Source organism: Pelodiscus sinensis, chromosome 20, assembly GCF_049634645.1.
Source record: "Pelodiscus sinensis isolate JC-2024 chromosome 20, ASM4963464v1, whole genome shotgun sequence".
Classification (NCBI taxonomy): Eukaryota; Metazoa; Chordata; order Testudines; family Trionychidae; genus Pelodiscus; species Pelodiscus sinensis.
Window position 1 is genome coordinate 14,558,335 of NC_134730.1, and position 23,383 is coordinate 14,581,717.

At 45.1% G+C, this 23,383-nt stretch overlaps 1 protein-coding gene and 1 long non-coding RNA gene across 7 annotated transcripts in view; one reads left to right on the forward strand and one right to left on the reverse strand.

Annotated features, from left to right (window-relative positions):
* The window catches only part of CACNA1G (calcium voltage-gated channel subunit alpha1 G), a 332,806-nt gene that overhangs the window by 220,809 nt on the left and 88,614 nt on the right, over nucleotides 1–23,383 (forward strand). For all 6 annotated transcript variants that reach the window (XM_075903781.1, XM_075903780.1, XM_075903782.1 and 3 more), the window contains exons 10-16: nucleotides 6,496–6,647; nucleotides 7,705–7,890; nucleotides 9,080–9,194; nucleotides 10,113–10,268; nucleotides 18,906–18,999; nucleotides 20,018–20,202; nucleotides 20,399–20,845. In XM_075903781.1, the coding sequence (XP_075759896.1) occupies nucleotides 6,496–6,647; nucleotides 7,705–7,890; nucleotides 9,080–9,194; nucleotides 10,113–10,268; nucleotides 18,906–18,999; nucleotides 20,018–20,202; nucleotides 20,399–20,845 (1,335 nt within the window). The remainder of the gene's footprint in view (nucleotides 1–6,495; nucleotides 6,648–7,704; nucleotides 7,891–9,079; nucleotides 9,195–10,112; nucleotides 10,269–18,905; nucleotides 19,000–20,017; nucleotides 20,203–20,398; nucleotides 20,846–23,383) is intronic.
* The window catches only part of LOC112546131 (uncharacterized), a 38,329-nt gene continuing 21,490 nt past the window's right edge, over nucleotides 6,545–23,383 (reverse strand). The window contains exon 4 of the long non-coding RNA XR_003089755.2: nucleotides 6,545–6,684. This is a non-coding gene — a long non-coding RNA (uncharacterized LOC112546131). The remainder of the gene's footprint in view (nucleotides 6,685–23,383) is intronic.

The window sequence follows — 23,383 nt, forward strand, 5'->3', positions numbered from 1 at the left end:
GTCTCACTCTTTCAAGGTGCTTGTGGTTTAATCATAGGCAGCTTACCTTTTAATTAGTCGCTGTTGCGAGAGAATTAGCAAAATTGTCTCGGAAGGAAGGATCTCAATCCATAACAGATGCATTTTAATCTAACTGGTGGACAGGTGGTATTATGCTGCAAGAGAGGCTCTTGCTTTGCGTTAAGAAGTAACGTAAACCAAATAAATATTGTGTTCTCCAAAATCAGTAGTTCTCTGCAAAATCCAGATCAGCTGAAACAAATTCTCTTGTTTCTGATGGTGTGGGGAAGAACAACTTGATCTTGGATGTACAGTAAACTTCCGATAATCCGGCACCTTTAGGACCCAGGGGGTGCCGGATTATCAGATATGCTGGACTATCAGAAGGGGGGGCTCTGAGGGGTCTGGAGTGGGGTGCGAGGGGATGCCACCCCAGACCCCTCATAGCCCCCCCTTACGATAGTCTGGCTCTGCCCCAGGCGTCCCTGATTCAGCCGCTGCTGGTCAGTTTCAGCAGCAGCTGAATCGGGGATGCCTGCAATAGAGCAGCAGGGGTGCTGCCGGGTTGGTCCCGCAGCGCCGAGGGGCGGCGCTACGGCACCAACCCAGCAGCACTCCAGCTGCTCTTGGGGACACCTGGGACAGAGCAGCTGGGGTACTGCCCGGTTGGTCCTGTAGCGCTGCCCCAAAGGACGGCGCTGTGGGACCAACCCGGCAGGACCCCAGCTGCTCTGCCCCAAGGGTCCCCGATTCAGCTGCTGCTGAAACAGATCAGCGGCTGATTCCAGGAAGCCCGGGGTAGAGCTGCTCTGCCCCGGGCTTCCTGGAATCAGCCGCTGATCTGTTTCAGCAGCGGCTGACTTGGGGACCCCTGGGGCAGAGCAGCTGAGGTCCTGCTGGGTTGGTCCCGCAGCGCCAAGGGGCAGCGCTACGGGACCAACCCCGCAGCACCCCAGCTGCTCTGCCCCAGGCGTCCGGATTCAGCCTGCTGGTGAAACTGACGCTGCTGGTCAGTTTCAGCAGCGGCTGAATCCCGACGCTGGGGGAAAGCAGCTGGGGTGCTGCTGGGTTGGTCCCGTAGCACCGCCCCTCGGTGCTGCGGGACCAACCCGGCAGCACCCCAGCTGCTCTGCCCCAGGGGTCCCCAAGTCAGCCGCTGCTGAAACAAATCAGCGGCTTATTCCAGGAAACCCGGAGCAGAGCAGCTCTGCCCCGGGCTTCCTGGAATCAGCCGCTGATCAGTTTCAGCAGCGGCTGACTTGGGGACCCCTGGGGCAGAGCAGCTGCGGTCCTGCCAGGTTGGTCCCGCAGCGCCGTCCTTTGGTGCTGCGGGACCAACCTGGCAGCACCCCAGCTGCTCTGCTCCCGGTTTCCCTGATTCAGCTGCTGGTCAGTTTCAGCAGCAGCTGAATGGGGGAAGCCTGTCCAGCTGCCCCAGCACTTCCGGGTTCCTGATGGTGTCGGACCATCAGGAGTCCCGGAGCATTGGATGCCGGATTAATGGAGTTTTACTGTACAACATCTTTTCCCACTTGGCAGTATATCTTAGGAAGTGGTTCTTTGTCAGGAATATTTGTCTATCCCGGGTATATTATGTCTGTATCGCTAAAGAGAGCACTCAATGTGTTCATCATCTGCATTGCAATTAAAGTTTGGATTGCAGCACATGTAGCAATCTCTCTACAGTCTTCAACCTAGCAAGTTGTGAGTACCAATAGCAGTGAAGATACAGTATCACCAGGGTCCCAGTGAGTTGGTGTAGCCTCCTCTGCAGTTTGTGCTGCTGCAGCTCATTATATTGGTTGTAATGTTGAAGATATAGACAGCTCACCCAATAGCATCCACTAGGCCAGGATCAAAGGCAAGAGTCTGAACCAAGCGGGGGCAAAAGGTGAGGCCTGTAGTTATAGCAAGGCAGCATCTGCATCATTGCTTAGGCCACATCTTCACTTGCCAGAGGATCGACACTCTGGTGATTGATTCTCCAGTGTTTGATTTAGTGGGTCTATTAAAGACCCACTAAATAGAATGCTGAGGTTTCGCACATCGGTGTCAGTACTCCTTGCTGTCATAAGGAGGGAACAAGGGAAGATGACAAGAGCATTTCTCCCATCAACCTCGCACTGTGGAGCAGCCCCAGAAAATCGGGTGCAAGGAACGTTGATTCCAAGTTGTATGTCTTACATCGATTTTCTCTGCCAGCGTAGACCTGGCCTTAGATGGCTCCTTGGGGCAACTTCCTGGATTAAACAGTTGATATTGACCAATTAGGCAGCCACAGAGTTCTATCACTCTGGCTGATACTTCCTGCAGTGCCTAACCCTCCAGTAATTGTTGGATGCTTCTCTGCTTGGCTCTCTGCAAGTGATTTGTCGGCATCTACCACTTAGGATCCTATAACACTGGGCTCTAGCCCTTCAAATCCTTACATGGCATTTTCACTAGCTAGCTGAGGAATCCCTGTGTGTGCAGCAGTCACACCTCTGACTGCAATGTAGATATAACCTGTGGCCAGAGAATCTTCGGAAAGTCACATTTTTGTATATCTCTCTTCTTGGAAACAGGACCACTGAGATTGTTAAAACTGCCTGTGGGGATTTGAACCCCCAGCCGGGAATGAAAGGTCCAAATCCCCCTAGACAGCTTTGACAGGCTGAGGCCACATGCACCTTGTTTACCAGGATGTGGTTAATCCGGTGCTCCTGAAAGGGAGGCTGAATGGAAAGCACTACAGACCGAATGTGGTGTTTTTTCCTTGAAAGTGGCTTGGACTCTGTTCATGTTGGCCATGGGACAGCCATGATGGGATTCAGAGGAAGGGGAAATATGATGGATATATTTTTCCCTCAGGCATTATTCACTGAAAGCAGGAGACAAACCCTCTGCCACAGAATGGATGCAGGTATGAGGGATACCGACTTGCCTGCATCTGTACTGCCCATCCTCATCCACCTCCCCTAAAAGAGCATGGACTTAAGAGAAACCAAAGATCCCACTAATGAGCGTTGTGGGCTACAGCATGACACCTTTGCTCTTCAGAATGCAGGAAGCAGGTTATTTTCAAACCTCACATCTAATGGCTTTCCTGCCTGGTAAACAAGAGAAGCCACCTGTATTCCCCACGTCAGCTCCCAGACCATCGTTCTAGCAACAGCACGATTCTCCCACCACTTGAACTCTAGCCAGAGCAGTGACACCAATTACAGATTTTTGGTTACCTCAGGATGTTGCTTTCTGAGATAATTTATAACAGCATCTGTCAGGTGAAGCCCTTCTGAGCTCTGGCTGATTATTAACAGTGTTTTCCGGTCCTTTCAGCAATGAGTGGGGAGACTGGTTGATTCCCGCTGACAGGTCCCTGTACTTGTCTCTCATCTTACCAGGGTTAAAGCTCCTCAGGGCAAGTGAGGAATGCAGCCTCTCCTGTCTGCCTCTGTTTACATAGCTGTTACTCTTAAGAAAGGTATTGGGCTTGGATGGAGAGTGAAAGAACCCAAGGGCGTTAGGTGCCCCCATCCCATTGAATTTCAGTGGGAGTTTGAAGCATAAGTCCCTAAACTCTGAGAAATCCCAGAGATAAATTCTACTGACACATCTGCCTTTGGCTCATGGCATGACGTGGGGTAATCAGATAGTCTCATGGTGTCTTAGACTAAGTCTACACTGGCACTTTACAGCAGGTGTGTGAAAAAACACCCCACCCGCCAAGCTCAGCAAAATACAGGGCTGTAAAGTGCCAGTGTGAATCAGGCCACAGCACTGGGATCTACTGTTAGCTAGTCCCCTCATGCTCACATAGAGCACTGGGAGTGCTCTTACTAGCATTTGTGCTTTGGCCACACTGTCAGTTTAAAGTGCTGCCGCAGCTGCGCTTTAAACTTAAGTGTAGGCAAAGCCTCAGTTTTTCCATCTGTAAAATGGGAATGGTACGTGTCCCCCTAGCAAATGAAAGGCACAAACCAAGTGCAAAGTGTTATTAATTTTTTTTTTGTAATTAATCTTAGATCACCTCCTTTACTGGCTGCATTTTTAATGTATCTTCCTGTATCCTCCAGGAATGACTAGCTCAACTATGAGAAAGAAAGCCAGGTTCTAGGCTGGTTCATGACCATCAACAGAGTGAACTGAGTTGTCCTTGCAGGGCCAGATATTCTTCTCTCAGATATACATGGGCAACCCTATTCAGCAGACACATTAACCATTTTTTTAAGGCAATAGGTTACCACAGATGTAGCTAATGGCAGAATGTGGCCTTGTAGGCTTCAAATTACGGGTGATGGTGCATGTGGAGTAAAGATTCCAAGAATACATTTCTTTGCATGGTAAAATAGCTGCCATAATAATAACAATAAAAAAGCACAGACTGCCTCTGAGCTCCTTCAGTTATGAATGAGTTGGCAGTTTTCATGACAAGTTCAGGCTTTTGAAATTGTCCTGAGGTGGCATTTGACATCCTAGTTCTCAGTCGATTTATGCTTTTGTGTCTGTGTTCCAGGACATAGATCATTTTAAACCAAGAGTGCATTTAATAGTGTGAGTTAAAGCAGTTTTAGTTCAACTCAAGAGCAGCAAGAAAAGTCATATCAAATTCTAGCCCCGGGATTTAATTACTAATGAGAGTGACACATCAAGATGAGAACCAATAAATAATTGTTTGTTTTCTTTCCCTGTGGTTTCTGTTCAGCATGTTTAAATCTTTTGCCTTCCACCCTTTTTGTTCTTGGGGGGAAAAATGTTTTCTAAGATCTGGCCTCTTTTGTGAACTGAGTGCTGTTAATGTCATGAACGGAATCAAAAGTACCTTGAAGTGACTGAAGAAACCTCAGTGCCCAAACAATATCAGCTAAGCATATCCAGTAATTCCTTTCCATAACATTTTTTTTTACACAGCCATTTCCCCAATCACTTGATAGGGATTTAGCTTTGTCATAACAAACTCCTGCCAACGTCAAGGTAAGTCCGTAAGGATTACATTCTGATATCAGAAGGATTTTGGTCCAAGTTTACGGAGTAAATATTATGCCGGAAGGGAGGAAGGCAAAGTGAAATATGAGATTCAGCGTCATTGGTGGGATTTAAACATTGAGAAACAAAGAAAGGGAATTAAATGTGAAAAATCGTTTTGTCTGTCTAATCTGTGTATTTATAAAGCCCCCATTCACTGTGGTATCTTGGTGCATGGAGACAAATAATTGCAAGTTACCACATTTTGTGGGAAGGCTATGATGACGTACTTAAACCATCCCTGTTTGCCTAGGTATGGCAACATGTATGTTCCTGTCTTGCATAGTTTTAGAAAAGTGACAACTCTTCTTACATTTATAGCCCTGCAATATTTGCCACAGTGGCACCAGGTCACAGATTAAATTGCTAGCTAATTTTAGGATATTCCTCTTCTTATTTTGTCAGCTGTAAAGTTGCTTAAATTTAATGTGCTTGTTGATCGGGTGCTAAATCAAGAGAATGAGAATCAGCGCACCCAGTTTCTATTTCTAGCTCTGCTATTGAGTCACCGTGTGACCTTAAATAATTCACTCTGTCCCTTTGTGCCTCAGTTTACTCTTCTGTAATATATTTACCATAATTGGTGCCTAGCTTAAATGGGTGTCAAGAGACTTAACTAGTGTTTGTAAACTGCTTTGATACCCCTGGGTGAAAGTCATTAGAGCAGCTCAAAGTATTATATGCAGGTCTGGTAGCACCGCCTATTATTAAGGTTGTCTGACACTTCACATTATAAGACCCTGTTTCCAGTTGCTTATAGCTTTGCCTAGTCTCTGTAGAATGTAGGTGTAGAGTAAGATTTTCAAAAGTGTCTAGTTGTTTTTGGGATATTTCTATTTGAGTCACCTTAAAGGCATGTGATTTTTCACAGTGAGGATGCTCAGCAGTTTCTGGAAGGCAGGTTTCTTTGCGATATCTCAATTTCGGCCTCTGCAGTCACTAATCACATTTGAAAATCTCAGCTTTAGTCTTTCCGTAAGATTAAGATACCTAGTAAATTAAAGAATTGACTCATAATTGCCATTTGTGGGCCAGTCTTATTTGCCCCGCCACATAGGATAATCTGTGAGTGAGTTATAGATAATGCTCAATCACTGTATTGGACAGAGTTACAAATGGTTCCTCCTGTGACAGTAGCAATCAATCAAATGCACACGGTATACGAAGGATTGTAGCACCAGTCAAAGTGACCACGGTTGATGGCATCATGCCAGGCATGAACATAGTGATGCTTTAGTTAATGTGGATTTAATGGGTGGATTTACCTCTATAATAGGTGCTTTATCTTACACTGTCCTGTTGGAGTTTTTCCGTGTGCTATCTTGCTCTTTTACTCACTTGGCTGTAAATCACACTCTTAGTGACATGCATTTTACATCCTCCTGTAATTGGCCCTCGTCTATTTTCTGGTCTAAATCTGAGCACCTCTAGAGAGTAGATCTGTGCCATGTAACTTACTTGTCCCCTCTCCCCTCTTGTACTTAATCCTAGCCTGAAGAACTCACCAATGCCCTGGAGATCAGCAACATTGTCTTCACAAGCCTCTTTGCCCTGGAGATGCTGCTGAAAGTCCTCGTGTATGGTCCATTTGGCTACATCAAAAATCCATACAACATCTTTGATGGGATCATTGTAGTGATCAGGTACCAGCATGATGTTCTGCTTACAAAGGTTTCAAGGCTGTTGAATGAGAACAGAGGATAATGGATAGAAAGGCCTTTCTGAGTCACTTTAGGTCCCTGTGATCTTATGTTAGCTTTTATATCCCACAATGTTGTTTCCCAATCTTCTGAAAACTCGCTGTAGCAGCCCACCTTGTTCCTGTCTTTGGTGGTTCATTATATAGACAGCTGTCCTCAGTATGATGTCCCTTTGCTAAAGTTTTCCCTGTACTAAGCCATGCCTTTTTGTGATACCTCATTCAGAGCCTTATTTAATAGCATGTATCCTTTCTGTCCCCTCATATCTATGCCTACCTCTGATTTTCATATTCCTATTCCACACCTCAAAATACATAGCCACCTCTCGGACTTTAGGGCATCATTAATTTCATGAATTTGAATCCTTGGATTCTTATTTTTACCTTCTGGAAGAACCCTACTGGCCCTTTACTGGTTCCCTATGCAATGTTAATTAACTTGCTATGACACATTTTATCCATCTCCTGTATATTATCAAACATGCCTGTAGACAAATGACCGCCCACACCCCTACATGGCATGATTTGCTTTGTGTGGTTTTGATTGCTTGGTTTTGATTTTGTTTGTTTGGTTTTTTTTAGAGGGAGCCCCAAGCAAAAAAATCTTGGATCCAAGCACCTCTAGATAGAGGGGAAGTTTAGATGTGAACTCTTCAGTTGACATGTTTTGTTGCTTCTCTGTGCCCACTTCCCTCGTAGGCACATGCAGACACTGTAACTGCATGCACTCAGTGATTTGCAGGCATATTTTTGGCATGCTCTAGTGGGACTCCACTCTTTGCAAATCTGATTCTTAATTCAGAAGGAAATGTCAGTACTCTACCTCCCTGCCTGTCATCCCTATTTCAGACCCTGGTTTTCTTTGAGCTTCCCCAGCCTTGAGAACGGATCTTTCCTTTCACTTCTCTCTCCCATTCTCTCGTCTCTGCCTACAGGTGTTTATGTTTAGTGTTTCCTTTTCCATACCGTGTCCCTTGCCGTAAATCCCTTTCTTTCCTTAGCGTCTGGGAGATAGTGGGACAGCAAGGCGGGGGCCTGTCAGTCCTGCGGACCTTCCGTCTCATGCGAGTCCTGAAGTTGGTCCGCTTCATGCCTGCCCTCCAGCGCCAGCTAGTGGTCCTTATGAAGACCATGGACAATGTGGCCACCTTCTGCATGTTACTGATGCTTTTCATCTTCATCTTCAGGTGAGTACATGGCAAGAACTCGGATTTCCTTGCATGCCCTGTTCATGATCTGTACTTTAAGTTTCAAGGCTAGTGACTAGATGAGAATGGGAAGGAAATCCATAGGTTTCCTGATTGCTCAAAATCTTGAAGTGAATTGCTGAAAGAGAAACAAAGTAGCCTCCACTGATCTGAAGGGGAACTGGTATGGGCAGACCATCATCTGGCCCTAGGCACCCTGCACTTGCTAGAACCTTGCAGTTCTTGCCAAATGTCACGTCTGTGTTTGTGAGGCTGTTCTTAAGGGAAATCCCTTCTGCTAGGTGATTCTTCCACAGGCATCACCCCAGGATGGCAGATATATGATATCTCATTCCTGATGCGGCGCAGAAGACAAGCTGAAAGCCTTACCCACAACACTATCTTCCAAAGAGCAGAGAAAGGAATTTTCCTAGTATAATCCCGACCAAGTCAATCTCATTCACACATGGTTCTTTTATCCCCTTTGCATTATTTCTTTGGCCTTCACCTGGCCTCTTCTCTCTGTCCAAAAGGTTTGGGATTGGATCCACGGAAAATGTAAGCAGCCCTGAACTTTGGGGGGTATTGGAAATCCAAACCCAGGTCCAGATATTATAATGAACTAAACCTACTCAAATTCCAGCCCCAGATGAGCCCCTCTCTAATATACAGGATGTAAGGCTGGCTTGACACAAGCTATACTGATGGGAGAGTTGGCAGGATGCAGACTAAGGCTACATCTGCACTGCAGCATTTTTCCGGGATTCCGGAGGTATCCTGGAAAAACAACGCTACATCCAAGGAGCGCGTCCACTTTTTCGGAAAAAATTTTGAAAAAGCGGACGTGCTTTTTCACCATCCCAGTAAACTTTGCTTAACAAAGAAGAAGGGATGTGTCGAAAGAGGACTTTCCCCAAAATGTGGCACCTTGTAGACACGCCAAATTTCAGAAAAGCCTCTTTTGACAGTAAAGCAAAAAAAGATACGCAATTTGCTTATTACAAATTGCGCTTCTTTTTCCGATTTATCTTTGTAGTGTAGACCTAGCCTAAATCTTTCTTTCCTCCATGGAGGGAAGTGTTGCTCCTGATAACTGGGCAGACAGTATCCTGAGACACAAAGGGCCATGACTTCACACTGCTTCCGTAACATCATCTTCCAACCAGTCTTGGCTTCTTTTTATACTCAGTATCCTGGGAATGCATCTCTTCGGCTGTAAGTTTGCTTCAGAGCGAGACGGAGACACCCTGCCGGACAGGAAGAACTTTGACTCCTTGCTGTGGGCCATCGTTACAGTTTTCCAGGTACAACAGCAAGAACTCCTTACCAAGTGCACACTCTGGGGCTGCAAGAGAGCTTTCTAAAAAACATTCCAGAGCTCAATAAAACTAACATTTGAGGGGGAGAAAAACCAAAAAAGCATCAATGGTTGGGGGAGGAAGAAACATTTTCTAATGCTGCAAGACAACTAATGGTGTGATCTGATGAAAGGGAAGTTCCAGGAGATGCCAAAAGCTGTGGAGGAGAAGGCTCTTGCAGGAGCAGTGGTGAGACTGAGGCATGACAAAGGGGGAATTTGTGTGAGTAAAGGAGGGCTCTGCCAACAAGGCTTCCTAGCAAGACAGCCACCCTGGAGTCATTGTTCAGTCGTGAGGAAAATCAGCTTTATGGCAATAATTTGTACTTCTTATGTATTGCTCTTAGCAAATCTGGACTGTCTTTGGCGGATCTTTATCTGTCTTTGCAGACAGAAGGGAGTGCCAGGGCATGCCACACAGCAGTCTTTTAAGGTGCTATGAGAACCGTGGTATCAACTGGAGTTCCATGCACAGAGTGGATTAGAGTGCAGGGGAGGGAGAAGGTAGGAGAATCAGGTGCAATCCTTGTCATTGCTCTGATTCAGTGGGCGACCTGAACCAAGTAACCATCTTTCTCTGCCTGTCTGGAACACGAGTGTACTCCCCTCCATTGCAGGCCGGTTGAGACGCAGAATAGCAGAATACAATTGTACAGCATTTTAGTATTCCGTATTACCAGTGTGCAGTGTTCCCCAAGAATAGGGGGTGTGCCTGTTTAAGGCTGAAGACATGCAGCTCTGCCTACCATGAGCATAAATAAGAACCATGGGTGTCCCTAAACATGGGACCACAATGCTGGGTTCATAGGAAATGTGCTGGGCTGTTGTGATGTTCCTTTGTGCTCATGGTGCCTTTTTGCTACAGATTCTGACTCAGGAAGACTGGAACAAGGTCCTCTACAATGGCATGGCATCTACCTCTTCCTGGGCTGCTCTCTACTTCATCGCTCTCATGACGTTTGGGAATTACGTTCTCTTTAATCTCTTGGTGGCCATCCTGGTGGAAGGTTTCCAGACTGAGGTAAAACCCTACAGAGCTCCTCTCTTTACATCTTTGTTTCCAGAGCAGGGGAGGGCCTAGAACCAGCATCCCTCTGGATTTCAGTTTTACAAAAGGGAAAACTGATTAATTGGAACAAAGAGAGGAGGAGAAAAAAAATAACTCTCATTTTTTTCTTTTTGTGTGTGTCTATGACCAAGTGCAATAAACCATCCTGTGTAACAGCATAAATGAAAAGCTTTGTTAGCATTACTATAACGGCAAGGATTCCGCTGTGTGTCAATCATTGCTGATGGAATAAAATGCTCTGGGAATATCTATGAAGGGAGCATTGTTGTGTTCGGGAGCCAGATTAAAAGCCATCACTGTAAAGTGTTGCAGCCTGGTGAGAGATTAGTGACATTAGCATCTTTTTTGATGGTCTGTGTTGTGCATCTCTTCCTGTTTGTGGCTCAGTGATACTTTTGTACATTTTTAATTTCATTGTTCCTAGGCTGTTGATTGATTCCCTGGGCTGGGGGCCTCCATTAAATATCCTCTACCTTCTGTAAGCATCTATGGGAAGCCAGTGAAGAGGTCTTAGATCTAAACTTCAACTTGACCCCTGTGTCTTCCTAACTATGTGGGTCACAGTGAAAGAATAAAAAACAGACTCCCTAAAACTCGCAGCCAACCAGGGCTGCCTGTCAGCCAGGTCTCTACTGGCAAACAGAAGTAAAACAATAAAATGTCCATGAGGAAGGAGAAGGGAAACTTTTTGCTTTGCTGAAGGGCTGAGGTAGGGAAGTACAAACCAACACTGTTCATCAGTGTCTGGTAGTATAGGTTGTCATTTAAAGCAATGTCTCAGCTGATGGATGTGAGAGTTGCGGGAATAATAAACATGGTTTGTCACCTCCCTATGGCATAATAATTCATCATACCATAACTAGCTATTCATATATCCTGCTAGTTTTCATATTTTCCAAGTGCAGTTTAAGAGGATAATTTGTTAAATAGTTCTGGGATGACGCTGTAGGTATGTGTGTTGTCATTTTGCCCTGGGTTAGTGTGCTATTTTTAATTGCCTATGATCATATCCAGCTCTCTGTAAGTTGTCTCCTCTGTTATGGAAAATGAAGTTAAGGTCATTGTCAGGTTCTTTTGAGCAACAAAAAATTTCCTTTCAGGACGTAGCATGTGCTTTGCTTAAGTAAAAGTAAGCACGAAAAACAACAACTTGTCCTCTTGTGAGTATTGTCTCAGCCTCTCTTTGGTCAGTCTTGTTTGTTGATTCTAGAATGGCCACCTGATTGAAATATCTGGAGAGTGCAAACCTGTTGTTTATTTGTTTTAAGGAAAATTAGTTTGATTCTAGATATTGGAATGGGGGATCAGATTCTGCTCTTTATACCATTACTGTTAATCCAGAGTGACTGCATTGAAGACAAGGGAGTTACATCTGATTTAGGGCCCAATTCAGAAAAATACTAACACACATGCTTAAATTTAAGTCAGTGGTATGTATACACATACCTGAAGTTCAGCATATGCTAAAGTGCATCCCTGAATCAGAGACTTACACTGGTGTAACCGAGGCCAAAATCTGGCCTAGCGTCTTAGTTCCAAATTCTGATATTGGTTACACTTGTGTCACTCCTATTTAACTCCACTAATACTGATGAAGTGACTCCAAATTTACACCAGTGTCACTACAATTAGAATTTGGCCTTTTGTCTCTAAGAGTTTTAAAGACATATTGTCCTTTCTTTAAGCTCCTCCCAACCAGTTGTAAAAAGTAGTTTTCTGCTAACATGAAATTTGGTAAACAAATCTGTCAGTTCAATTACAGATTTTCTTAGGCAGGTAGGTAGGTAGGCTTGATGTTTTCTGGGTATTGTGAGCCAGATCCTCAACTGGTGTAAACTGGCATTACTCTACTGACTTCTGTAGAGCTACATTTCCTTACAGCAGCTGAGGGTCTGCATTTATTCAGCTTTACAATCAAAAAAGTTTCCATTCCTTGCTATCAGTATAACACATACTTGTAAAGTAAAATTAGTTGAGATCTTCTCCCATTGTGAATAACAGCAAGCTTTTCTCTCTGGTGATCATCCCTGGGTCCTTAACCTTGTATTCCTGGTTTATCTGGGGTGGGGAGGAGAATTAATATCATTGTCCTTCAGATTTCTTGTTCTGCTGCCTCCTTTATCTCTCCCATCCTTGAGCGCCTTTCTTCGAGCTGCAAACACCTTATTCATGTTAGTGCGTGCCTTTGCAGGCTTTTTGGTTGCTAAGCAGCAGGTATACATATGCAATTCAGATACAAAAAGACGCTGCTCCAAACTTTCAACAGAGACCCCTGTATTTTATTGTTACCTGGCTACTGCATGCAAAGGGCACATAAAGGATTTTCTGCAGCCTGGGTTTTTTTTCATTATGCATCCTGTGACGTACCCACAGCAGCTCTAAGGTGTGGAAGATGAGCTAGCTGTGTGACTCCATTTGATAGAACTATCAGGTCTCTGCCCTGGGGATCTATCTCTGAAACAAACAATGATTCCTGGTAAGAGAGCTTTTTGTCAGACATAAAGCTCCTCTCCTGAGGGATTTCATGATAATGTTATCTCTGAAGCATATTCTTCCATTGGTAATCCTCTCAATTTCGTGTTCCCTTGGCTTCTCTTCTTGTCTCTGGCAATCCCTCAGTTGCTAGTTTGTCTCATCTCCCTTCTTTGTGCCTGTTGTTCTTTAATTCCACCTTTCCCATCACCAGCTGACCGAGGTGCAGTGAGAACAGGGTTGTGTATGCATGCAGAGCTCCGACGTGCTTTATATCCTAACAACAGTAAAAACCCAGGGTGTGTGGTGTAATATTGGCTAAACAGTCTGAGACAACAGAGCCTTGACCTCTCCTGGGGATCATCAGAGGGAAATGATCAGTTTTCACTCATCAGTGATTTAGATTTTGTCCCGTAGTTTTGTCACATCATTTACTTTTTACATTCCAATCAGTTTCATTCTGATTATCCTTATGAAGGATAATTGTGTATGTTTAATCTTTTGCTAGGTTATTCATGTTTCTTTCTATTAGAATCAAATGTGATAATACTTTAAAATTACATGTACAACATATGCTTGTAACGATATTACTATCCTGTTTGGATCCAAATTTTGATTTACTCTTTTTAAAAAATATTATTCTAATCTATAGAGAGATGCAAAATCTATTACCTCCTTTCCAAGAAATTAGCCCAGTTGTCATAGCTATAGTTGTGCAAATAATGGATTTTTCAATTAATTGAACATTTAAAAAAAAACAGGAAAATTTGTTTTGGTTCAACTGTAATAATATTTTTTTAAATGTAAGGTGAATCAAAAAATAAAAAAAGTTTTTGGGACAAATAAACCTTTGACTTAGGCAAAACTGCCTTTTGGCAACACAACAGTGAGAGCGTTTACACTCAGGCTCTTCTTTTATTGGGAAAAACACTCATTTCTGGCAACAAAAAACATCCAAACCTGTGAGAGACTTTTGTCTTTTCTCCTCCATTTATTGTTGACAAAGAGCCAGTGTGAACTCTGCTGTTTGCTATGTTGAGAGAACTGGCTTCCACCAGTATCCCATAAATGCCTGTTCGGATGGTTCTGCTCAGTGTTTTGTGATCTCTGCTGCCTTGCAGTCATGCACACACCCCCTTTCAAAGCTCTGGGAAGTATCTGACAGCTGAGTGAGCTGCTCCATTTGGGGAACAAACAAAGAACAATTATTTCAGTGATTTTGTTCTGCCCTGCTAGGAACACAACAGCAGGCAGACTGCTGCTGCAGGGGGAGGGCTGGAGAGACTGCTGTGCAGCTTTGACATTCCTTAGCATGGAGAGCTCACAGAGCTACAAGGGAATCTCAAGAATCACAGGGATCAGCCCTGCCTTCCCACAGCACTACCCTGTGGAATACTTAGTCACGTTGCTTTGCTCTGTCTGTTACCAGAATGCTAGCAATGTGGCTATGAAATGTCGGCAATGGGAGTTAGAAAAAATGGTTTAACTGGTTTTTGCTTTTGGCAACTTTTGCATGTTGACAGCACTTTTGTCACCAGACTTTCCTAGCGTACACATAGCCTTTTACAGAAGTTTCTTTCCATTTTTAAAATTAAATGTAATTTTGAAATAAAAAGTTATTTCACAAGAAAAAGTCAAAAAGTTTTGTTTAGAAAATGTTGAAATTAAACATTTTGACTTTTAAAAAATTAGGAGATGGGTTTTTATTTTATTTTATTTTATTTTTGGCTTAAACAATTCATCAAAATTGATGCAAAATGTGGAATTTTTTTGTTTAACTTTGCATTTTTCATTGCAAAATAGAAGTGGCAAATTTACCCAGCTCATAACCTGCACCAAAATATCAAAGTGATAGGTGAGAGATAAACCAAAAATAATATGCAGACTCCTCCTACTGCCTCTGTGGCATATAGCTGAATTTAAAAATGCCATTCCCAAAGTTGCACATTTCTCCAAACACGCTTGCTTAAATATGCTGAGAAGTAAACACAAGCCTGTCCAGGCAACTTTTACTACCAAAGGAGAAATACAAAAGGGAGTAAAGGTCAGTGGTGAAAGTAACTTAAATTTCTTAAAGGTACTGTTCTATTGCAAACCTGGGTCCCTGCCAGTTCTTTAAATAGCTCCCTGTCGGCTTTTGCAGCTGCTCAGCCAGCTCTTGTTGGAGCTGCGCACTTGGGCATACCACCTTACTTTCACCTCTTACTTTCACATGTTTTCCAAGTGGAAAGGGGTAAACGAACCATGAAAATGTTGTTTTCAAAATATTTGGAGCCTAATTCTGGAGCCATTATTCAGACAACCTCCCTCCCCTCCTTCCCCCGGGCCTGATCCAAAACTCACTGAAGTAAATAGATTGACTTTAGAGGGCTTTGGATCAACTTTCCACTGATTTCAGTGTGAGTTTTAACCAAGGAAGGCAAGATCGGGCCCAATCAGAGTAACAATATACCTTATCTAAAAAAGTTTCTGATGACTTCCCTGTAATTAGCTGTTACAATTGGCTTTAACAGGATCAGTATTGTGGGTTAATTAAAAGCATGCGTTGCTGCCCAATGATACCATAATAAATGCAGATCTCATTATGCAGCCACAAAAAGCCTGAGCAGACGTGGGTTGACTAATCAGAGGGTATTTCATTAATGCAACGAGCTATCACATTGGAGCTAAATCAAATACTCCTTTTGAAACACTTACTTTAAAGGTAAGGATGATCTCTTCTAAGGGCTGCGCTACCTTTCATCCTCCCCTGGCACCAAACAAAGTTGACAAATCCAGTGTGTTGTGACCTATTCTGCTTTTTAATGTTGATATGAAATTGCTGACAGGCTCCCTGACAGGGTGAGGGGAGGGTAAAAAAGGGAAACAGACCTGGTGATTCAAAAGGGCCTGGGGCTCCTAGTCACTGCTGCCACTACTGCGGCAGCTCCCAGAGTCATGGGTCCTTTAAATTGCCTCCAGAGCACCATGCTGCATGCTCCAGGTGGCTCTGAGGGCTGGTGGGGGAATGAGTGCTGGCTGTCCCCGGGCCCACCCCTTCCAGGAGCACGGAGACACACCCCACATATACATTGCCCAGGGGCGTAGCAAGGCTGTTGGCTTCCCTGATTGCAACTGCTATTACCTTTCTCTACCCTTTTTTCGTTTTATGTTGCTTCCTTTTCTCTCTCTGATCCACTCTCAGTTTTGATGCTGAAATTGTAAAAATCAACCCCCTCACCTCCCCTCCCCCATTTTTACTTCAGGAAATCACCAAGCGAGAAGAAGCGAGTGGGCAGTTAAGCTGTATTCAGCTGCCTGTCGACTCGTCGGTGGTACGTAAGAACTCAGCATGAACCCACCCAAATGCTGTCTGGTAGTTGTCTCGCTCTGTGGTGACTGGTCACACACCATGATGCTGTTTTCATTGTAGTAATTGTCATTCCTGTTGTCATCATTGTTGAGCGAACCTTGATTTTGAGTCTCTTCCTTCTTTGTGGAGTCAGACAGGTCGACACAGACTCCCTGGTATCACCCAACATAGCACTGGCTGCTTAAACCTTTTCTGCACAGGTCCATTGAGGATAGCTCACCAATGCCTCTTAACACACATACATACAAAGACACACACACACACATCTGCCCCAGCCCCTCCAGTTGCATATGGTGCAGCAGATAGCATGGCCAAAGACCGAAAGGACCTAGAATCAAGGCTGTGTAAGAGCATTGTGCTCTGGAGAAATCAGTACCTGCAATAGTCATTGATGAAGAAATATTCTAGTTCTACCAGGCATAATGGTCAGGTTAGATGATCTTAATGGTCCCTTCTGGCCTTAAAATCTATAAAACCAAGCCCAAACCAAACCCTGCCTTTTACCCACCCTTCCCTTCTCATACATCTGTCCTTTTTCACTCCTCCTCCTTCTGTTCTTTCCTCAAAGTTCCGGCATTTCCTTGAGCACAAAAGCACTTTCTCTTGTGTTCACGTCCATTCTGCCCCCTTTGGTACATGGTGGTTTAGCCGCTGTATGAATATGGTAAATCTTGACATACTGTCATGTCTCAAAGGGATTTTAACGCCGTGTTCTCTCATAAACCCTTTTTCCATCTAGAAAAGCAAACCAGGAGCACAAAAACAGGTAATGGCCACCAGGCCCTGCAATGAGATGCTTGCCTGCAGCCACACTTAATATACCGCTGACGGTATTAAAGAGGGTGGTGGTCAGAGTATAGTCTGTTACAGCTGCAGCGGGATGCTTCAAAGAGATGGGGTTTGGTGCTGTGGGGGTAGAAGTTTGCAATCCCCATGTGATCCTCCTTGTCCTCCTCATGAATGTACATCTCTTACTGCATCCTACTGTGAACTCCTTGTCACTGACAGATATTTGAGGAACACAAATTAAGTAACAAAAACTATTTGCATTACTCATTAGTTTTTAATGACCCCATAAAGAGAAGTGAGTAATTACTGGCAGGCTTTCTGGGAGAAAAAACTTGGAGTCCACATTCCATTAGAGAGAAAATTTAAAAATTCAGCTCAATTCAAGCCAAAATTAATTTAATATTCCTTCTTGCAAATGTCAGTCCTCATCCTTTAAAATTCTGCCAGCCCTGCAGGGTGAGTTCTCTCAAATCACAGGATGATCCTGCAGGACAAGAAGAAATTTAAAAGGCAAGGGTTCCATTTCATGCTCTCTATTTTCATACTTCTGCCCACAGTGTGATTGGAGACAATATAACTTTTGGGCTGAATCTCAGAAAGGGGGCTTTCCTTTGACAATGTTGGCCCAACCTGGACACTTTAGTCAAGCAAAACTTAGCCCCATTGATTTTCTAGGTGGGCTTTGCCTGAGTAAGGAGTGCAGGTCTGGATCTTCGATTGAATGTTGTCTCCTTCAGTCTGCCACTCTAGCGCCTTCCTCCTCACTGCAGCCTGTTCTGGCTTTTAAAATCCACCACGTACCCAAGCACCAAACTTCATTGAGGGGTGGCAGGGCGCGTGGTGCAGCTTAGGTATTAGGTTCTTTTGTGCATCTACATACTCCTAGAGCTAAAGCTAGATTCTGCGTGGCTTCTCTCTTGACATTGCATTTCCCCTCTTCCTCTCGTCCCCTCCCCCATATACATCATAGGAATGGAAGGTGCCCTTTCGGTAGAATTATGGTTTCAGCCGCAAACCAACCCTCTTCTGGTGGGATTAATTCTGGCAAGCTCCATTTCTGGCTGATGTATTGTGATTATACCACACCCTACGTATTTTTCCTCACTGCCAATGGACAGAATCAAAAAGGGGCTGAGCTGGAAAGGCCTTGATTCAGTCTATGTCAGATGTCAGCAATGCCTGAGCAGGGCATTGGCAGAGCACGATAAGCAATGGAAGCAATGAGCGATGGTGAAGTATTTAACACACCAGACAAGGGAGACTCAAGTTGGTTTCCTGTATAGGTTTCTACTGATGGGCCAAGACCAAAAGGAGAAATCCCTCGTCCACTACTGGCCTTCCAAATTGTGCCACAGGATGCAACTCCCCTAAACAAATAGGACACCACTTAGTATTGGATGAAATGGAGAAGACTGGTTAGCTGTAACAGGGTTCTCTCTTTGGAATCTCCTCTATTACATGCCAAGTGCTCTTCTGACACTTTATATAATTTTTCAGAGAGGCAATTTTTATCTGCTGAAACCTACAGCCAAGTGTTTATGCCACTTGCTGAAGTTTGGATTATTTCATCTAAACTTCAATGGAAAGAGCTCTCTTCAGTGCTTTTGTGTAAACTGTTCTAATCCGCAGCTCTGGATTAATGGTCCAGGACAAGAAGAGTCAGTTTCCATCCAGACTTATGTCCTTTCCCTAGTGTCTGCCCAGTGCGCAGCTGCAGCAGAGGAGGTGAAGTGCTTCTCGTCTCATCCCTTGACTACTTTTGGGGTCTGCACAGTAGCTCTGCCCTTCGGGAGTAGTTATAATAGAATGTGGTATAAATATGTGCATGCCTCATTGTGTGGAAGGTGACGTCCCATTGTCAAATTTCAGTGGGTCAGTAGGTGTGTTTTTGAAGATGGGACCCATTGTTCAGAAGGCATTTCCATCCTACCCGGAGCCAGTTATCCTGGTTGCTAAGCTGCTCTGTTTTGCTCTAGGGAGACGCTTCTAAGTCTGATTCTGAGGGGGAGCTTTTCCCTCATAGCCTGGAAGAAGAGGCTGGACTTAAGAAAAACTTGTCAAACCCAGCCTGTAAGTAACCACACTGGAAATCAGCCCTTCTAGGGCAACTTCTCTTGATAGGAGACAAAATGTGTCCAAGAGGAGAAAACCCTTTTTGGGGGGTAGAATGTTAAAGCCATATCTCAAGCCATACAGACTCTCACAGGGTATAACTGGTTTTAAATGAGTCATAAATCATGACCTGAAGGAAAAGTTATGTAATGGTGCTAGGGTCCATATCTCCCAGGAAAGCCCAAAAACCAGCCCATATACAATTGATACGGGGGTTTACAACTCACAAGAGAAACAGCCGTCTGTCGCTGCCTGTAGTTACAACATCGTGTGGCTGCAGAGCTGTGAGGAGAGGAGGCATTGGGAATGACCATGGTGAGCTTTTCAGGGAGACATGTTTATTGTCCACAATGTAGAAGATTTGGGGAGGCAGGAAGAGGAGAAACTGGAGGAGTCAAAGCTTGGAGAAAAGGGGGATTATGGGTCCAGAGAACACATTCAGGTGTGTTGTGGTTCTTCAGATGAAAGAGCATGGAGGAAGGTATACAGAAGGAGTAGAGAACTGGGGAAGGAAGATCATAGGGAGAGGAAGTAGGAAAAGAGCTTACCGGAGGAGAAGGAGACATTGTAGGGCGCAAAGTTTGGGAAGAACCAAAACATTAATGGAAAGGAGTACTTGGGGGTGCCATGGTTAGCAGATTGGTGGTGCTCCTGAAGCAGCAGATGACAAACCAGTGTCTGTTCTTGGCTGGTGATCTTCGAAACAGGTTTATTTGAACCCCCGGGCAATGCCATTTCTGGTTTTAAAACAAAAGCCCAACCTCCCACTCACTCATTGAAAATTTTCTTTGTCCCATTTATTGACGAGTTCTCCTCGTTTTGTGAAATGATGTTACTGGCACCTGTCCTGGCTCCTTTGGGACCATCACCTCCTTTGTCACCCTGATTTTGGGTACACCCTGAAGGGTAATGGAGAATGATGGTTTATTGCCTGTCCCCAGAGCTGCAGTGCCTAAAAACTCCATGTTTCTTCTAGTGATGGCCCCAAGCGACCACCTGGAGCTGAAGAAGAGCCTGACTCCTCCCCTCATCATCCACACAGCTGCCACTCCAATGCCAATGCCCAAAAGTGCCATGTTTGGGGATGCAGCTCGGGGCTGCGAATCTCGCAGGGCCAGCAGCGTCTCCATGGATCCCAATGCCTATGACCTCAGGTCACCGGTATGTAACTCATCTTTCTGATCCCCCTTTGTGGCTACTTTGTTTTTGTTTGTTTTGTGTGGCTGTTTCCAGCGGTGTGAGCCACCTGTCTGTCTGTCTAGGAGCTCACTGCCTGTGGGTCTCTAGGCCTGCCCATGGGAAACAAACAAGATGGGCGGCCATGATGCTGGGTTGACTGTTCTTGTCCCTTTCTCAGTCCAGCATACAGAGCACCCCCCACAGCCCTTGGAGTGCAGCCAGCAGCTGGAATAGTCGCAGGTCAAGCTGGAATAGCCTGGGGCGGGCTCCCAGCCTGAAACGCCGGAGCCAGAGTGGGGAGCGCAAGTCCCTGTTGTCTGGGAATGGCAAGGAGAGTTCAGAGGAAGGGGAAAGCTCGGACGAGGAGAGGTCCAGTCGGTCTGGGAGCATCAATGGCTCTTTACCTCACCGCATGGGGTCGCTGGAAACTAAAGGCTCGTTCGATCTCCAAGATACCTTGCAGGTGCCTTCCCTTTACCGAACCAGTAGCATGCACAGCAGCCGGACCGCTGCATCAGAGCATCAAGACTGCAATGGGAAAACCTCCCCGGGAGTCTTGTTACATCAGCTCCATTTGGACGATCCCATCCCGGACTGCGATGATGGTGATGATGAAGGCAACTTGGTAAGGCGCAGCTGCTGCTGCATCTTTTTGACTTCCCTGTGTTTAACTACCACCGGTTCCCTTAGCACAATGACACTGACCACTGCAGTTGTCTGTGTCTCTCCTGCTCTCTAGCAGAACACCATATAAATCATGCATAAAAACCATGGAGGGGGCATAGCTATGAGAGCCTGTCTCATCTGGGACAGGGTGAGCGCTACTGTGATGTTTAACACTCTGCTGCCAAGCAGTAGGGGTTGTGCCTCAAGCTGAGGTAATTTTGGGGTATCTCTGGGGTAATATCGAGTCCTCTTTCATGGGAATTAGGATGGTCTCCTCTTTCATCTTTGTTATTATCAATGTAGCACTGTGTTATTTAGCACCAATGTGTTAATTATGGAGCCATCGTCCCTACCAGAGGCACCGGCATTCTGAATTCCCAACCCTCTGTCCCAACCCTCTGTCCTGCCTTCTCCCTACCCCTCCTCCACCTCACCCCACCTCTTCTTGTCTCTTTCCACATCTTCCCTGCCAGCACCTCCAACACCGCTGGTGGGTGAAGGCGCTGGAGGGGAGGTGGAGGAACTGATTGGCAGGGCTGCTGGTGGGTGCTGAGAGCCCACTATTATTTTCCAGCCCTGGAGCTCCCATGGTGCCAGTGGATATGTTTCCTCCCTAGATGTTTCACCGCCTCAGCTTCCTTGCCTAGGTGGTGAAACCTTCAGGGGAGGAACCATATGCGCTGGTGTTGGTGTACCACAAGAAACCTCCAGCCATTCTCAGCCTTCTCAGGCCCAAGCCTTTATTCTGGATGAGTAACGCGTGTCCCTTGAAGAGATTGCACCCCCTGTGGCCCAACAGGTGGTAATAGCACGGAGGGGGAAGGTTACCAAATGAGATTTGGGCCTTGTAGCAGGAGGCACCATTCAGTGGCTTTGAATGCAGCCCCAGTTGGTCTTAGCTTTTGGTCCTGAGAGTGGCGCCTGCTTTGTTCTCAGAGTTTTAGATGTGCCGGGTAGGGGATCGTGCAAAGCTTTTCTTTGATGTTGTTCAAACCTTACTGCCCCTTCTTTTGCCATCAGTGTTGGGCCAGAATGGGTGCCAACATCTTAAAGCAAACTCAGTGAAATCACCGAGTTCTTGCTAGGTCCATGTTGCAGCAACGAGAACCTCAGCTCTCACATGCTTTCTCTGCAGTACCATAAATGGTAACATACAGGGGAGAGGGCTGATGTGGACCATCTGGGACGTGCAGCTGTGGAAGACTTTGTCGTTCCGTTTCTACTCCTTTTTTTCATGCAGTGGACATAGCCTGGCTGATATGATTGTTTGTTATCTGAGTAACACTTGGCTAGTCTGCGTAGGGGCACTGGATGGGCATTAGAGGGGCTAGAGGAAGGGTTACTAGGATAGAATGAGTCTTCAACTTCCCATTAGGACAGGAGCATAGGATGCTACTATTACTTCCTGGGCCCCAGGAGGATGTCCACACAAATTGGGGTTGGGCCTTCTGCACATGCTAGTATCCATGCATGGCCTGTCTCTGTTTATTTCAGAAAACAAATCTGTCTTTGGAATAGTTTCTTTTCTCCAGCTATAAAGCCAAATTCTGCCCTCAGATGTGAGCAGGCAATGTCTATTGATATAAACAGGAGATGCAGATGTATGTCCAAGAGCAAATTTGGCCCATTAGTCTCATTGACTTATTAGATTCATAGAGGCAGCATTATGCTTTGCATTAATTTCAACATGAAGAGGCATTAGTCCAATATGTGTATCTCTTTCAGAGGTCTGAGAAGTGCCATTTAGAAAATGTTCCCTAAAAGCATGGCAGGGGGAGAAAATCAGCTGTAATTTTGCACTGATTAGAGATGCGAGGTGGCTAAGAGGCATTTCCCATTTTGCATTTCCCCTGGATCTGTGCTTTCAGATGAATGTGTGTAATTTCCATTGTGATGCTGTGCCCAATTTGTGTAAATGCCAGAGCAGTTTCAGCGTTAGAGTCACTGCGACCGCACTAGAGATGCCTCTAAATATAAAGGACCAAACTGAGAGCTATCACCTGTCCAGCCCTATTAAGGAAAATGAGGGGGACTGCGTGGGTGTGGGGTGGAAGGCAGCACCACACTTGGCCTCCAGGCAATAAGGAACATAGAATGTGACTAATCAAATAAAAACCTGCAGACCACCTTCCTCACGTATCTCAGCTTCTGGAGGTTTCCTGGAACTTTATCTCCCTGTGCATGCAAGTGTAAATCTGACATGAACGTCTCATTTTATTGAGATCTTTCTCCCATTTGTCCCTGACCTTTTTCTGTTAGCAAAACCTGCATGGTGATGTTGCAAAGGCTAACAAGACCCTGAAACATCTTTTGTAAGTTACAGCAGGAGAATTTTGCTCCCTGTCCAGAGAGTTACAAACAGGATGAGACAATAACATGTGACAGCAAATGGCTAATAAAGGAGAGTCCAAAAACATGTACAGTTCAGCTGAAGAGCTGGGCTTTTTTTGAGACGTGAGCCTGCCCTAGGTCTTGGACTGCTAGCTTGACAGCTAGC